Source organism: Zophobas morio, unplaced genomic scaffold (assembly GCF_036711695.1).
Source record: "Zophobas morio isolate AGI-343-1 ecotype UQ-CSIRO unplaced genomic scaffold, CSIRO_AGI_Zmor_V1 ptg000015l, whole genome shotgun sequence".
NCBI classification, from domain to species: Eukaryota; Metazoa; Arthropoda; class Insecta; order Coleoptera; family Tenebrionidae; genus Zophobas; species Zophobas morio.
In genome coordinates, this window is record NW_026972120.1 from 152135 (window position 1) to 169270 (window position 17136).

At 25.5% G+C, this 17136-nt stretch overlaps 1 protein-coding gene and 2 long non-coding RNA genes across 6 annotated transcripts; 1 reads left to right on the plus strand and 2 right to left on the minus strand.

Moving 5' to 3' along the window:
• The first annotated feature begins 681 nt into the window (after positions 1–681).
• LOC135129341 (uncharacterized) lies at positions 682–5575 on the plus strand. 4 transcript variants are annotated; one of them, XR_010280558.1, is made up of 19 exons: positions 682–930; positions 1023–1156; positions 2051–2136; positions 2218–2282; positions 2547–2647; positions 2794–2860; positions 2934–3029; positions 3088–3173; positions 3226–3287; positions 3351–3403; positions 3471–3569; positions 3722–3796; positions 3853–3991; positions 4051–4165; positions 4226–4391; positions 4704–4791; positions 4900–5058; positions 5120–5152; positions 5210–5575. It is a non-coding gene; the product is annotated as an uncharacterized LOC135129341 (long non-coding RNA). The 4 variants fall into 4 exon arrangements; XR_010280559.1 differs by having other exon boundaries at positions 4970–5058; XR_010280561.1 differs by having other exon boundaries at positions 3936–3991.
• A 3762-nt stretch (positions 5576–9337) lies between these two features.
• On the minus strand, positions 9338–15322 carry LOC135129346 (uncharacterized). The gene is made up of 13 exons (XM_064056493.1): positions 15279–15322; positions 14375–14437; positions 14259–14314; positions 13928–13986; positions 13761–13863; positions 11923–12012; positions 11045–11110; positions 10875–10976; positions 9936–10056; positions 9813–9880; positions 9708–9759; positions 9544–9641; positions 9338–9472 (listed from the first exon to the last, which is right to left on the minus strand). The coding sequence occupies exons 5-13, from the start codon at positions 13809–13811 to the stop codon at positions 9338–9340; spliced, it is 783 nt and encodes a 260-aa protein (XP_063912563.1). The 5' UTR covers positions 13812–13863; positions 13928–13986; positions 14259–14314; positions 14375–14437; positions 15279–15322.
• A 709-nt stretch (positions 15323–16031) lies between these two features.
• Positions 16032–16724, minus strand: LOC135129335 (uncharacterized). Its single transcript, XR_010280555.1, has 3 exons — positions 16611–16724; positions 16465–16535; positions 16032–16086 (listed from the first exon to the last, which is right to left on the minus strand). It is a non-coding gene; the product is annotated as an uncharacterized LOC135129335 (long non-coding RNA).
• Positions 16725–17136: the final 412 nt, after the last annotated feature.

Here is a 17136-nt window from a genome sequence, read left to right on the forward strand (position 1 = left end):
TTAGAGAAATAAGGGTTGTGACTATTGTTATAACACCACTTTACCGAAAAAAAAAATAAACTTTCCTGCTTACAATAAGGAGTAATAAAGTGAGTTTTAAGTGAAAAGAAAAAGCTAAGTTTTACGATAATTTAATCTTTTAGGAATTTATGTTGGTATTATAGATAATAAAAATGAAAAGAACGACCTAAGGCGAAAGAGAGTTATTGAACCTGAAAACCAAATTCTTTAAGTACTAGACACGGTTAAAAACAAATTTTTTTTTACTGTGTTAAACAAGGAGGTAAGAGACTTGAACAAGAAATAAATATAACTCACTACTTTAAAAAATGATAAAGGGTTAAATGAAGCAAATAATGTGCTTTGCAATTTAATGTATGAAGAATTCCACAATACGTTTCACCATTTAGATTTGTTAATGGTAGATACAAGCGCCAGTATGGCATGAAACGATAATAGCCGTTCTTAAGGACATGAATGTTTATTATTTAATTAGAAAACAGCTAAGTGGGCGCCGAGAAATAAGTTATATATAGTTTTGTAAATGGTTAGGATTGGAAGTTAGTAGAAAATGCTCTCGCATGTATATGAAGCGGGCTAATGTTTAAAAAAAGGTCATATCTGTTTATAATATTTCTTTGGCGCTACCAACATTTATTAATTTACACGCCCTGTAGATGTTAAGCTCTCCTTTATGAACTATCCTTTAGACAGCTAATAACAACACTAAGTTCAGTCCTATAGACTGAACATAAGTTACAATACTAAAAAACAAAAATCTTATTGTATTTTACAACTATTAAAGACTTGCATGCCCGGTAGTTGAGCGCAGACCGCTTACTATGATTTGTGCGCAAGTAAGCGTTCGTATAACTCCAGGAGTCACTTGCGAAACTCTATAGTATGCTACGTTGCCACTAGCATAGTTAGGTATATATGGAATATTTAAAATAATAAAGTTTGTTACATTTGTATAGTTATTATAATTAATATTAAATTCAAAATGTTGAAAAAAAATTTAGTTATTTTCAGGTCAAACTATAATACCCGTTTAATCTAGAAAGATATTCAAGAGAAAAGATTAGAAATTTTGGTATAATTGCTCATGTTGATCACTTCAAAAATCCGGTAGCCGATCGTTTACTAGAGCTGGCAGGTTCCTTCCTTTTTTTACATTCATATATATTTATAACTTATTAGAACTCATCTTTTTATTTTAACTATTATATAATTTTATTGGATATTTTAAAAGTTTAATATCAAAAGAACAAAATTTTGCTTAAATACAAATAGTTTATTTAAACTTTTTAAGAGGTAATACCCGCTTCTAGTCAAAATAACGAAGTTTTAGAAAACTTACCTTTTGAAACGTATTCAAGCTTTATAACTAATTATTATTCTTAATTATCGTTAATTAAGTATTTTTTCTATTTACTTTGGGTTTTTTTTAATTTTTTTAGTAAAAATCGTCTAATAAAAAATAAAATATCTTCAGGTTTACATAATTTTTTTTGGTTAAAAAAAGTTATTTAATAAATTTTAATTTTTTAGGATTTATATTATTTATGTATATAATAGTTAAAAAAAATTGTTATTTAAAAGTTTATAGTATCTTTAGGGTTACAGTTTATTATTATATATAGATGTGTTTAAAAAAAGCGTCAGTTTATAAATTTTATAAAACTTTAGGGTGATAACATATTTTATTTTTTTAAAAAAATTGTTCTCTATTAGTTAATAGTCCCCCACCCCAATGGAAACTAAATAATTTAATATATATGTACACGCAAGAGGCATCATGTAGGCGCAGACATGTTCGTTGTTTTAAAAGTATAAAGATGATTACTTGCTTAACTTAATTGACATTCCGGTTTTTTTCACTTCCTGTAGACCTGCTAATAAGTTTCTTATCAGCAATTTTCACCATTAATGTTTTCTTAATTATTATCTTTTAAGATTTATTCCAAAAATCTCAAGTTTATATTTTAGATGATAAATATTAACGGAGTTACATAAATAGTAAATTTTGTAAATTTACTTTTATCGTAAGTATGATAGTCAAGGAACATGTCCATTTACATTACAAAGTTTGGAGATCTTTTCAAGGCCCTCTTTTATCAATGATTGCCAATCAAGGCTTTTATTATTATTATTATTATTATTATTATCATTATTATTATTATTATTATTATTATTATCATTATTATTATATCGTAGGAGTTCGAGACCAAACGATTGCTAACTTTGATTTGGCCTTCGCAGCCGATTAAAATTTAATTCCTGTAATTAATAAAGTGTCTTATATACAAAATTTGAATTTTATTTTATTTTTTATTTGTTCAAATTTTCTTAAGTAAATTTTTATTAAATTTGGGCATTTACGAATTATACGATTTTTATAAGAACTTCAACTAAACTGAATACACATTTTTCTAGAACTTAGTGTTATTTTGATTTCTATTCGGTGGTTATAATAATTTGAAGTTTGGTTTTTTTCTATACTTAAATCTTTCTTAAAAGTAAAAATTTGTTAACTGCATTTCAAGATTGCTATTCTTCTGCAAATATAGCAAGAGTGAAAAGTCAGACGCAAGCTCCTTTTGGTTTTAAGGACAGTGAGTTTTTATTTGCTCTGCAGTATTAATATGTAAGTTTTTATAAAGACAAATTAATTATAACAAAAGAAGAAACTTCATCTTTTTATGAGTTTCATATTTTGTAATTTTTAAATCTTTTATTCTGATTTACTTAAAAAAAGTATTATATCTGCGTTACTTTTTTCTGCACCCTTAGTGCTCTGCGAAAAACCAAAGTTGACACTGAAGCCATTCTTCCTGCCTGTTGTGGAGCGTATCAGCTGGTAATTCGTGTTGTAAAAAAGAAATCTGCTTAATTTACTCAAAAAGTTTTCCTGTTGCGCTGCAACCCTCCAGACACTCCTTTTAAAGGCTTACTGTGTGACACTTGGTTCGACAGCTACCGTGGCGTGGGCATGCTAAACGAAGTGATTGGAGGAGCAGTGCGCGAAGGTTTCATATTTTTAAAAATGGAGCCTTAAAAAAAAGAGCTTCTTATGCCCAATGAAAGGTTATATTATACAGACATTTGCGAATCGGAAGAAATATGAAGTCTGTAAAGTTGGCGTGCTATCTCCTGACTATATACCGACGAAAGTTATTTCTTTAAAGTTTTTTTTAAGTATCTATTATTTTTTGTTATTTATAGAGATTCTGGACAAGTTGGCTATATTTTTGCTAATATTCAAAATACAAAAGAAATAAAAGTTGGTACGTTAGCCTAGTTATTAATATATTTTAATATGTATCGGATAGCAATAACAGTGATAATAGTACTAAGGTGATACGTTTTTTCCCCCCCGAGCATTTAGATGCACCCTTTACAGGTTTTGAAAAGCCAAAGTCTTTGGCTATTATTATTATTATGATCATTATAACTGAAGGTATTTGCAGGCACGTATCCCGTGGAAAGCTCGTCGTATAATAGGCTAAAAGCAGACCTGTCCAAGTTACTACTGACGGCCAACAGCGTTACTCACAGCAGCAGCTAAGGTGGCACTTACCTGATTTTTTTTCGATAGTGATGCTTTTCTTTTTACTATTTCACTTTTACATGCATATTTATATATAATCAAGCAGCGCGGCTTTGGACAATTATTATTTTTTATCATTATTATTACAATTGTTATTATTATGACATGCAGGAACTCTAAATATGGAATTCTTGTTCAACGGCTGGAAGAAGAGTTTGACGCAACTGTTCTAACGACTTCTACAAAGTAGTTTTTTATCCATTAAACTTTCGGCTTAACTTGGAATGTTTTTTTAATTAAAGTTATTGTAATTGTTGCTTTGTGTAAGCCCCCGTTTTACGTGCAACATCTATGATCGGTTATATAGTAAACACAATAAAAATAGTGTTTCCTATAAATTGAACCTCAGAAACGGTGGCGTTGTGCTTGGAGAAAATCCAGGCAATTTTTTCACTTATGCTTTTTTTATAAATTTTTTTTTGATTCATTTAATAACAAAGACTTCTTCCAGACCACAAGATATATTATAATATGGTTATCCCACCAAAATAAAAAGGTTATAGGTATCATCATATGCCCGGAAAGTATTTGGGAAAGTTCGTTGCCCGCGTGACTGTAATAGCAAATATAATGATACAGGGATTTTAATAAGCGTATCCACTAATTCACTGATAGGAGATACGAGCCACACCCACAACAACTTCATTATATGGATGAAGGAAAAGTTATACTGAAATTTAGAATTCCTTTTGCTAAAGTGCTGCTGTTACTATAGTTTTGATATTATTATAGATAACAAACTTTCAGAGCAAGGTGAAGTCCGTCCTATGGACTATGCGAGGTTGCGTACTATTTTTATGATACTTTTTTATAATATTTACAGTACAATATTATAAATATGCATTATAATTTTTAACTATTTTTTTAGTTATAATATGTAAGGTTTGTTACTGTTATTTTAATTACGAGTTTTTTGAAATTCAATAAATTGAAGAGTAAGTAAAGTGTATAAGTATAAAACGTTAAACAAAAAAAACTTTATAATATTTTATATTATAAAATCACTAATGAATAGAAAAATCGGAAATAATGTTTATTATTAATATCATCATTAACTTTATTTTTGACTTTGAAAATTCTGGTTTTGATGCAGTTTACTTAGCAAAAGTAGTTATTTAACCCCCAGGAACCCCCAGGAAAAAGAGTTGATACACTCACCAGTGTAGTTAACGCGAATCCCGGTATAAAAGTTGTTTATTACTGTGTTATTTTTCCATTATAATGAAAGTTAATATTATTTTACATTCTATTCTTTTACGGTCCTTTCTAGCAAAAATATTAATATATAGAATTTTATACGAAGCAAGCTTTACACGTAAAAAGAATTATGAAATTACCAATATTTTTACGAATTTTTAGATTACTACAAAAATTGAAACACTTATTTGTTTGTTTATTATTTCGGCTTGCAGAAAAATATATGTAAAACTTAAAGAATCTCGTCATTGGTAAGCACGTTTTACTATTATTATAGCTTATCAGACAACTCATTGAAAATGTTATGCACAGGAAAGTGGGATCGAAAATTATAGCCCGCGAAACGTACCAAAAATAATGCTTGTATTTGCATTTTTGGTCTAATTTTTTTTTCTTAATAAGATTGAAGGCATTTCACGTAAGGACGTCACAGCAAAATGCGTATAACTTTTATTATTACAGTTAAAGTTATTATATATTTTTAACATTATAGAGACTTTACACCCAGTTCTTTTTTATTTTTAATGTTACTTTTACCTAAGAACGTTGTTAGTAAGGCCGCGATGTTACAAGGGAACTAAAATTATCAGACAAACAAAAGAAGGAAAGAAAAGAATGAAAATGAAAGGAAACGATGGAGTTCAAGAGTCATTTTTTACAGTACTCGCTCATAATAAACAATGACCCTTCAACACTATGGGTAGGTCATTCTATGTATCGGGCTTGTCCGCTAATCGCAGCTCTCCTAGTATTAGCTAGCACGCGCTGAGATTCCGGTTACTGCAGTGAATATAGGAATTCTTTATATAATATAGCTTTTTTATATATTTTATGTATCTATCTTTATTTACTTTCTCTATATATTATAACTTATCCTTTTTTTTGTAATAATTTACTCATAATATATCTTTATATCTTCAATTATTTTTCCTACGTTGAACAAATACTGAAAAAGAACTTTTAAAGTACTGAACTTATTGGTAGATTCTCTAAGTTTTATGGTCGTCAGGAATTATAAAATGAGTCTACTTGAGAGCAATGCTAAAAAAATAAAAGCCAGTAGAATCTACACAAGGCAGTTGCATTTACTTAGGGGATTTCTTATATTACTTTTCAACGCGGTACAAAGTACCCAACATTTAGCTCTTTCAGGCCTCTAGCTCGTAATGAAAGTGCAATGGAAATATAGGAATAAATTTACAAATTTACAGAGGAGCATAAAATATATAAATAAATGAAGCAAGAAAATATAAAAAAATATAATAAAAAAAAGTTGTTTTTCTCTATAATCTTTTTCACTATTTTATTTTATCTCTTATTATACAAAACAGTTTTAGTTTGCGTTGCAGAATGAACGCTAAACTTTCTTATAAGTCTACACGTTGAAATATCCAAAGCTTTGAGCTCTAAAATAGATTTTATTATTTCTATTATTATTATTATTATTATTATTATTTATTACCGGGAAAATGTTCATCAATAAGTTCAAGACTAATTGGTGAAAAAGCTATACAACTTCGAAGAACTAAAACTTTTTATTAAAAAAAAATTTTTTTGTTTGTTTTTTTAATTATTACATAAAAACCTTTTAACGTCCTTCTTAAGCTATTTGAAACTGTTAATCTTCTTATCCCTTTTGTGATAATAGTAGTAATCTTAATTATATTAAGTGATAATAATAATAACCTTCATCAGTAATTGCTTTATTGCAAGAAGACATGTCTAACTTCTTTAAATTTTTGCAGTTTTCTAATAATTATAATTATAATTATAAAGATGACAGTAATAATAATAATAATAATGCCTGCAATGAAAGTCATGACCAACGGAGTCAACTCTTCGCAGAAGGAAAGAAGAAGAGTTTTCAGTTCTGGGCAGCCCTAAACAGTTTCATGTAAAAAACAAAATAGGAAAGTATGAAAAATAGATATAACACTGGTGTAAACATGATAAATAATAAAAAGTTTACGTTCCAAAAAGAAAAGGAAACGAGTATAGGATATAAAAAATAAAGAAAATATACTTTTAATAAAAACATATACAAAAATATATAAAATATGAAATTGGAAAAAAAAATATCAAAAATTATAGTAAGTTAATGACATATAGTATATTTATTTATTTTTTAAAATAATACTTACAGTTAATAAAATAATAATAAACAAATGTTGAAGCAAACAAAAAAACTTTTAATAATAATTTTTGCTAAAAAATACTAATAACCAATATATAAAGATTAAAATATATAATATGAAATAAATATATAATTTAATAAAATTATTTAAATAAACATAGTATCTATATAAAAGAAAATATTATAGAATTAATTGATAATAAATATAAAGTAGTTAATAATTATATATTAAAAAAATAGAAAAACTTTAATTTTGAGTAATAATTTCTGCAGGAAAAGGAAACGCAAAGATAAATAAGTTTAATAATAAGTAATTAAAAGGAAATAATAATAAACATAAATTTTGAAAAAATAGAAAAATATTCTAATAATAATAACATCAGCCAGACAGAAAATTCTAAATATTTTCAATAAATAATTATAGTATAAAAATGTAAATAACGAAAAAAACTGAGGAGAATAAAACGTACTCTATCTTAAGAAAAATTCACTAAATTAATGGGGAGTGGTTTAAATAATAATATAAAAAGTAAAATGTGTCAATAAATATAGTGATTAAGAAGGGAAACCACAACGACGGCCTCGATAGCGTCATCTTTTAGAAACGAGCAATCCGAAAGATCAAGAAACTTCAGGTTATTAGCTGGATACCGTCGAAAGTGAAGAAACGAAGAAGAGGAAATGCCTTGAAAAAGTATATATTCATAACAAATAAAAGCTAATGAAAACTAAATATATAAATTTAAAAAATAATATAGACATTTATAAAAGATAAAATATAAAAAATTTTTTAGCAACCGAAAATAAAATAATGAGGTAAAAAAAAAATCTTTTATATACAATAAAGATATACAACGAGAAAGCGTCATTTTTTAGTGAGAGTGAAATTAAAAAAGGTAAAAATTAATAATGAAAAGCAATAACCAGAATATATTATGAAAGTTATTATAGTGGAGTTAACGCAGTAATAAATTTTTTTTTTTACTATATATAATAAAAAAGAAACTAATTACAGATGAACAACCACAAAACAATAATAGATATTATCAAAAATATTCAAAAGTGAAGAGAAGTAAAGAAAAAAATAATGTTTTTATATATTAGTTAAGAAAAACTAAACAAATAATATATATAATAATATACTTGTACAGCGACGAACACTGAGTTTTTCTAGTAGACGGCATCTGGCCTTTATAAAAATATTAGCAAATTTTTATTATTTAATTATTATATTTATAGAAAAAAAGTTCAATTAGCGTTTTTTCTTAAAATTATTTTTTTTTTACCAAAATGTACTCCAATGATACTTCAGATAAATTCTTGCAATGGCCCACTTCGAGCGACAGCAAATCCAAGCACGAGTTTGCAATATCCACCAATGCTTGATCGCCAATTTTTCGGCATCCTTTGATAATTATTATTGGTTAAAAAATGCAAGAGTTATGAATGTTTTTTTATGTCAACATTTTTTATTGTTATATTTTTACGTTCCTTTTTAAGGATATGTAGTACTTACGATTGGTGTGTGAATAATAATGACGCCCCATTTTACCTGAGCATAAATATTACTGAATTAACTTATGTCTTCCAAAGTGATTCGGTTTACAAAAGAAGACTTATCTATTGGTTAAACCGGCAGGATTATAGGAGGAGCAGCCAAATAAGTACACTACCCACTAAATTGTAGCAAAGTGTTACTATTACAGTATTGTCCAATTAAAGAGCAAATTTTCAACATTCATTGCTACAACTACATAAATATGAATCAGTAGAGATTTTATATTAAAATTTAGTTACTGTTTATTACATTGCAGCAAATAAAGCGGTAAACGGCTAAAGAAAGCGTCTTACAAGTATAAAAATATTCCGTAGCCATTAAAGATATTTTAATCACCAAAAAGTTTTATTGCATCAAATGTCAGTTATGAGGCAAATAATTGGTAGCAATAACTTAAAAACCAACAAAACACATTTAATTTGCTACAAATATAAAAGAATGCACCAGTCAATCGTAAATGGGTCAATCCAGGAGATGAGTGACTGAGCGAAGAAACGACGCCCGATGTGAGACCCCAACAACCGAAAAGGTCCACTTTTTTAGGAGAGAGTTGCTGAAAGCATGAAATAATAGAGCCCTCGGAAAGTTCCCTTCATTATTAATAAATTTTATTAAACTTTAAAAAACAAAAATTTTTTATAAAAATGAAATAAATTATTGATTTTTAATAAAAATTTGGCGTTAAAATTAATATTAATAATACGCAACCAGCAATCTTTTAATGAAATTTCATCGATTTGTTTATGGAGTTTTTTTATAATGTCTGTATAATAGTAAAGTAACGAATCATCAAGGCGCAATTGGGCCATTTCCCAATAAAATCGTTTCCAAACTTTTTCTAAACATTAGAGTTTTCATTAATTGTATTATATATAATAATAATAGTAAACTTGAAGAAAGGATTATGGATTTCCACAGTTTTGATACAACTATAACGCGAAGCAGATCCGCGGTTGGTAGGGAGGATAATATTCTTTTAATGAGTTTTTTATCGAGTTTTTTAGATGGTATTTTATTCATTTCTTCTTCCAATGTAATATTTACGCGCGAAAACTTTTTTAGTGTGTGGAAGTCCAGCGAATAGGTACGAAGTGAGGAGAGCGGCTTCTCGTGAGTACCACTTGTGGAACGCAGCGAGGGCGCTTTTTTTTCATTAGTATTATTGTTATTATCATTAACTAAATATATGAAACTGTACAAAAAGTTACATTCACCGATGCATGATACGGCTTTTTTTAAAGCAGGCTCTCTTTCTACGCTCTATTTATATTGTGTTAACAATCAAATTAATAATTTTAATGATAATGCAGCACCAGTAAAGGAACGTCTTCCTTAAGTTGTTTTTCTATTTCTGGATATAAAGGAAACAACTTTTTAATGCCTAAAAAATTTATTGTTAGTAGTAACAATAATAATGAAGTGTAGCACACAACAACCTTCAAGAGTTAAATTGCAAATCAGACAGTTTGACTCCATAACTGCTGTGTATTTTTCACTATTTTTACTGCTATTAAAAAGAGCTCCAAAATAGCCAGCGCCTTTGATTTCAGCGACAATCTTTTATATCATATTGATAATAGATAATCATTAAAATATACGCCGGAAAGTATTTTACACTCAAGGTTTTGTATATTCGCGCTTTGCTGCAATTGCCCTGCACTCCGCCATAACAGCTTACCGCGAGCCAATAGAATTAATTACAGGCTTTCAAGAAAACTCTAACTGGGAACTACTTTGTTGCTCTTGCCTTTCCAAATCCGTTTTGGCTAACTGACTGTTTGCTAGCTCAATAACGAATAGCGAGCTCTTTAAAAGCCGTAATCGTCTGCTGGGTTGGTGAAAAACTCAATTTCTGAACTGCTCAACGTTTATAGTAAGTTTTCGCCTTTAAAATGCCTGAAGACGACCCCAACAAAAATGTTCATTGCTAAAAAACGTGACAGAAAAAAAGAAGTTATTGATGGCAAGTAGCCAATGACCAGCGCCATCTGTCACGTGTGAGCTTTACTTTTAATTTTTCAATTACAGTTTTCGCATCGCTCGATTCGTAATTTCCGAACATCAGAAGAAAAACCTTGTGTCACACTTAATCATCCAATAAATTAAGAGAGAGTACGACGACGGCGAGTAGTGGACCGCTTTTGTCTGTTGGTCAGTAACAGCCCATGAAACTAACTACTACGGCAAATTAACGGACTATTCCTACAGCCAATGAAAGTTTTTGCTGGGAATGTATTACAATTATAAGAACATTATTCATAAAAAGTTATAGGCATTTATTTTTAAAGTCTTCATAAAGCTTTAAAACGATTTGCTATAAAAATATTAAATAATATACTTTTTACAGTTGAAATTTTCTAGTTATCAAATATTACTTTTTTGTCAGTGCCCAATATAGAAACGTTTCCACCAATAAAAATGATTAGTTTTTGAAAAATAGTAAAATTTTCAAGTTCTCGCTGAAGTGGCGCTGCTAACTTCCATAAAAAAAAAAAAATAATAAAAATCCAATCAAAACAAAAACAGCTAAGATTGCAAATAGTACTTCAGTCGCCAATTTCATGGCCAACACGTGTAAGAAGCCAATGTTGCAATGTTTAATCCGAGGAACCTTCATAATTGGTCAATTACATTAATAAAGCTTTATAAGAAAGAAGACCAAAAATAATAAAAGGTTAATGAATAAATAATATTTATAAAAATTAACAATAAATATTTCCGGCAACTCAGTAAATTTAATGAAATTAAAAAAAAAATAGTGATTTTAAAACACACAACCGAATTTTGTTTAATTAATATTATTATTAAGCAAGCAGGAATAATATAGAAATATAATAAATAATAAAAGTACTTAATAATAATGATACATAATATAATAACATTTTTATATAAGAATTCATTTATAAGTGGTATCATAAAAATATTTTAAGTGCTACGCATTAGAAATATAAATAATGAAAAATTATTTTTTTAATCATTATTATTCTTTCTAAAAAAATACTCAACATGTCTACGAACCAAAATACTTTAATTATGCATATTTTGCTTTATAATAAAATTATGAAACAATAGTTAAAGTTTTATTGAATATAAAGATAATCATAATTATTACAAATTCAAAAAATATACTTATAAAATAATAAAACAGAAAATATAATGAAAAAATCCAATAACACACCAATAAATTAAAAGCAACAAAATAAAGAAAAATGAAATATTATAAATTTATAAATAAAATAGTAAAACTTTTTATAAAGGAATAAAAAAAACAAATAAAAATGATGAAAAAAAGTATTAGAAATTTAGAATATAACGTATAAGGTATAAAAAATATATAAAGAAATAAAAAAATATCATAATAAAAAAAATGGAAACCGCCTTAAAAAATAATATCAATAAAAATAATGAAATAATAACCCCTACCATCTGTAATATTTGTCTGATTTGTCGAATTGTTTGTTCCCTTTCGTTTTCTATCATTTCGATTCGTTCCTTAAATTGAACAAATCGTTCCTAAATATGGAAAATAATTTTTTTAAGGAATATTTTTTTTTTATTCAAATTTTAGTTAATATATATTATATATTCATAAATATTATTTATTGTTATAATTTTACAAAAAATCATAGTAAAGTTGGTACGTTAAAGTAAAAGATGTTTGTTTCTACAAGTATTATATAATTACTATTATAAACTGATATGTTATTATTTAACTGTAAATACAACAAAATATATTCAATATTTATTATAAATAAAAATGTTCAGTTTTTCAATAATACATATTTAATAAATTTTTATTACTTCAGTAGAGAAATTTATTATTTTTTTTATTAACGTATTTTTATTTGAATTATTAATTAATTTTCTTTTTATTATATTAAAAATAGTATTCATTATTTTTCATATTTAGTATTAATGATAATATTTTTATTAGTATCATTATTAAAATTAATGTTATATACTGAAAACTTTTATAAATTTATGGAATAAAATAGAATTTTTATTACTTAATTTTTACTATTATTTTCATAGTAATTACTAAAAATTACTGAAATTGTAGTTTTACAGAACATTTTATTACTTATTGTAAAAAAGTTTTTATTGACATTTAACTTAAAAACTTTATATAATATTTCTATAATCTTAATGATGAAACATTTTTTTTTAAAATATTGAATACTTTTTATTATTACTCTGATTAGTCAGTGCTCTCTACTAGAAAAATATAATAATTTGAGTATATGAATTTTTTATTTTAATAATGATAGTTTTTACGGTTTTTTTTAATATATTTTATAAACTAATGGCTTCCTATATTAGTAAAATTATCTCGTTATTTATTATTATTTATACTTACTTAAGATTTTCTTAACCAATTAAAAATTGTATTATAAATATTACACTCCAAAATTTGGTTTATAATTATATTGTTTTGTAGTTAAAAAGTTAAAAAATTTCATTCAATAATTTTAAATTTTTTAATAATAGGAAGTTTAACATTTTTATAATATTTCGTTTACTTCTAAAAATTGAAATAATAACTAAATCCTTATTAAAAGTTAAACAATATTTTCTTCCAGTAAAAAACATTTTGGCACTTTCTATGAAAAACTTTAAAAAAAATTGTCAGTCATAACAATCCAATTACATTAGATATAAATGACAAAAATAATTCACTTCTTAAACAAAATATTTTTTTGTTGGATATTTATATCATTCATTATTATTTTTCTTTTCGTATTAAATTTATAATTATAAAAATATTAATACTTCTTTATAACACTTATTTTGATATATTTATATTGTACTTATTTTACTATTTTTTAAATAAAATCATAAATTTTTTGATTCATTAAAAATTTCTAACTCATCATTTAAATATACTCTAATATTTTATTAATTTTTAAAGGTGCTTAATTTAATTTTAATCTGATGGGATATTTTAAAACTGTTAACAATTTTTTTACCCAAAATAATATTAACGTTTCCGGCGCAGGATAACTTTTATAAAAAAAGTATAAAAAGAGAAAATACTTGAAATTAAAAGTTTTATTATACTGAAGTTATTGTAAATAAAAACAAAACAGCGATTAAGGAATTTTTTTAAAAAAATTCACTAAAGTTTTTTTTTACGTATTCATGTTAATAATAATACCAAAAAATTTATAAACTTGTAAGTAAATTTTTACTACATTAAAAAGATTAATAAGTTTATTATGAAAATGTAATAATAAAAGTAATTCATAATAAAAAAGAAAAACTTTGCTGGTTTCATAAAAAACTTGAGCGACGTCTGGATACTTTTGAAGCATTTCATCAAAATGAGCTTTGGATAAACTAAAGCATATACACTTCTTAATAGCCCTTGATAAAAACAATAATCATAATAATAATCATTATAATGATCAAAATAATCATAGTAAACAACCTCACGGAGGCGGTCCGCGCCACTGAAAAAAGCAAAGCAATTTCCCCAAAAAAGGAGCCCTAACAAAAGTTTTACTTATTATTACATTATACTATTGACACTTCAAAATGATAATGTTAATGATTTTTTCTTATTTTATTAGTATGTTTTTAAATTGTCTTATTATACATTCAACATTTTTAAATAATAAATAATAAAACTTACTTATACTAGTTGTATGTGTCTGTTATTGTATAAAATTACTAAAACCCTTTTGCTTTGTGTAAATTTTGTTAATAATTAATCTACACAAAAAAAGTGTGAAAGTATATAAATATAAAAAATAAAAAACTTCTTCAAGAATAGCCAAAACAGTTTCATTATCGGCAGAAACGACTTCAACGGACCCTAATAATAAATTATTTGGGGCCGAACCTCATCATATTACTACCAAAAATCCATTAGGACCTGAAAAAATAATATATAAGGCCCGTCCGGTATCTCCGTAGCGTATGATTGGCGGATCCGGGCCTAACGAAAAACGAAATATTGTTATACTTTACAAGTTATAGTTATAATTGTTATAAATAATTATAAACTTCCTTTAGTTTATTATTATATTTATATATAAAATAAACAATAACTATAATGAACTTTAATATAAAAAAATGTAGCTACTGTAATAAAAAACAAATGCTTTCACATTGAATTAATAAATATAAAAAAATTTTATTAAAAATAAAGTAAATAAAATTTCAGTAATAACTTTAAGTGTTTAAATTTTAATATATACTACCTTTTTTATTATTATATTCCGTATAACTTTTGATATTTATATTAAAAAAGCAAACAAAAAAAGTAGAAAACTTAGTAAAAAGTAACAAAGTAAACTTTCATGTATTATTATTCTCAAAATATATATTTAATGACTTTATTTACTTATTAGTTGATAATTCCCATTATTTATTTATTATTAACAGTTAAAGCATATTTTATTTTAAATATTCTGATAATTTTACTCATAAAAGTAAATATATAACAATAAAGTCTATTATTATATATAAATTGAGGTAAATAATTAGTAAAATAATTATTATATTATATAATTTAAAACAATTTTTTATATATTTCACATGCAGAGTATATATGTTAAAAGTATATAAGAAAGATATAAGTTTATTCGTGTGAATGTTAAAGTTATTATTACATTTTAATATTTTCAATATATTTTATTGATTATTTATTAAAATAGTTTATTTGTTATAAGATCTAAGGTTTTGGGAAAATTTTATTCTTATGATTATTGGCTAATTATAATTATGTAATAAACTAGAAATTTATATTGTTGAGTTTAGTAAACACAATAACATACCTTTAAAGTATCGAAGTTTAAAATTTCTAACAATATCTCGAACAAATTCTGATTAAAAATATATAATTTACTAAAAACTTGAGGATAGTTTTATTAAAAGTAGAATTAGTAAAAGTTTTTTAATTCAGTAAATATTAATAAACATAAAAGTAAAAAAAGGAGAAAAAAATAGAGCACGCGTTCAAAACCAAGAGCATTCTGCATAAATAACCAATCAGAGGTCCTTGAATATAAAATTAGTGATTCTACCAAGTTGCTAAAATTTATCTATTAAAGACTTAATTTAGACTAGAAAAAGCCATTGTTCTTTTATTTATTCAAATAACTTTAAAAATATTTTCGATCCAGAATTCAAATAAACTTTAAATTATTAAAATCTTTTATTAATACCTTTATTACTGATATCAGTAAAAAGTTTATGCGAGCGGAGAATTAAATATAATCTTTCCTCTAGTAAATCAGCACTAATTTATAAATAATGATTAACACTTGCAAAATTAAAAACAAAGAAAAAGAATAATATTATTGATGTATAACACCAATCGCTAATTTTAAATTTCCTTTATAAATTGTAGCAAAGCCAAAAATTTAATAGTAATAAAAAGTTTAAAATTTATATAAATTATTTTTTAAAGGAAATGATGCAAACGGCACAACGAATATTAAAAGTAAGGTTAATAAAAAGTTAACGCGTATAATTAAGCTAAATTGGGTTAGATTACTTAAAAGTTTTTGATAAAAAAAAGATAGTACGAATTTATATCTTTAGAATGGAATGTATCCAAAGGTGATGATAATCTTCGAGATCCTTAAAAAAATTTATAATTACGCAAAAATCAGTTAATCTAGTATAAAAATATATATATATTAAGCTTCGCGTTATATATATTAAGAGATTTATTAAACAATATTTATATAAACAAACTTTATTAAACTATAATAGAATTATGTAAAACCTTTCATATTTATAAGTAATTAAGAAGCGTAATATAAATAAAATGATATAGATAAAGTTTTTATATAATTTGATTATAACCGCTTTTTTTATTTTGTATTCTATGTTTTATTAGTTGAATAAATAAAAGAGAGAAGAAGAAAAAGATTATTTGGTTATTAAGGTAAGCAAGTTAGTAAAGGTAAATAATATTAATTATGAATAACACTCAAATTCTCTTATAAAGACTACCAATTCCCAAATTCAGAAGAGGATCATAAACAAAGTCAAGAGAATCAGGGTGGTAACAAGAAGTAAAGGATCTTATAAAAATAAATAAGTATTAGAAAGTGTTTAAAAAGCTTAAAGAATAAGGGTAACTAGAAAAAAAAACTTACCTTCTTCTGCTTAAATCAAAGTTCGCAATACGCGGTTTTCGATAAGTCGGGCTATCTACTGGCTTATAAATGCTCATTATTACTATCTAGTCATTAATTCACTGTAATATCCCGAGAGACTATTCCTGGCCAGAAACGTTTACAAGTGTTTTTGATGATAAACTTAAATGTTACCGCGAAAAAGGTCTCTTTTGTTACTTACCGAGCAACACAATGAGGACAAATCCCCCTAAACCCCCAATTGACTAGGAAGGCAAATGAGATAAAAATTTTAAGCATCTTCTTATTGAAGGGAATAAGGGAAAAGTTAGTCAAATACGTTATGTTAAATAAAATGCAGTTTATGTTTTTTACTATGATTTTTTTTTAAAAGTGTTAATTCGCGTATTTTTGCTACAAACTTACCTTTAATACAAGGATAGCAGATATTTTAAAACTTTACCATCGTCTCTGTTAAGTTTTTAAAAAGTTTTTCACAAAGAGTTTACATTTTTAAATACACACCAACATAGTTAGCAAGACTTCT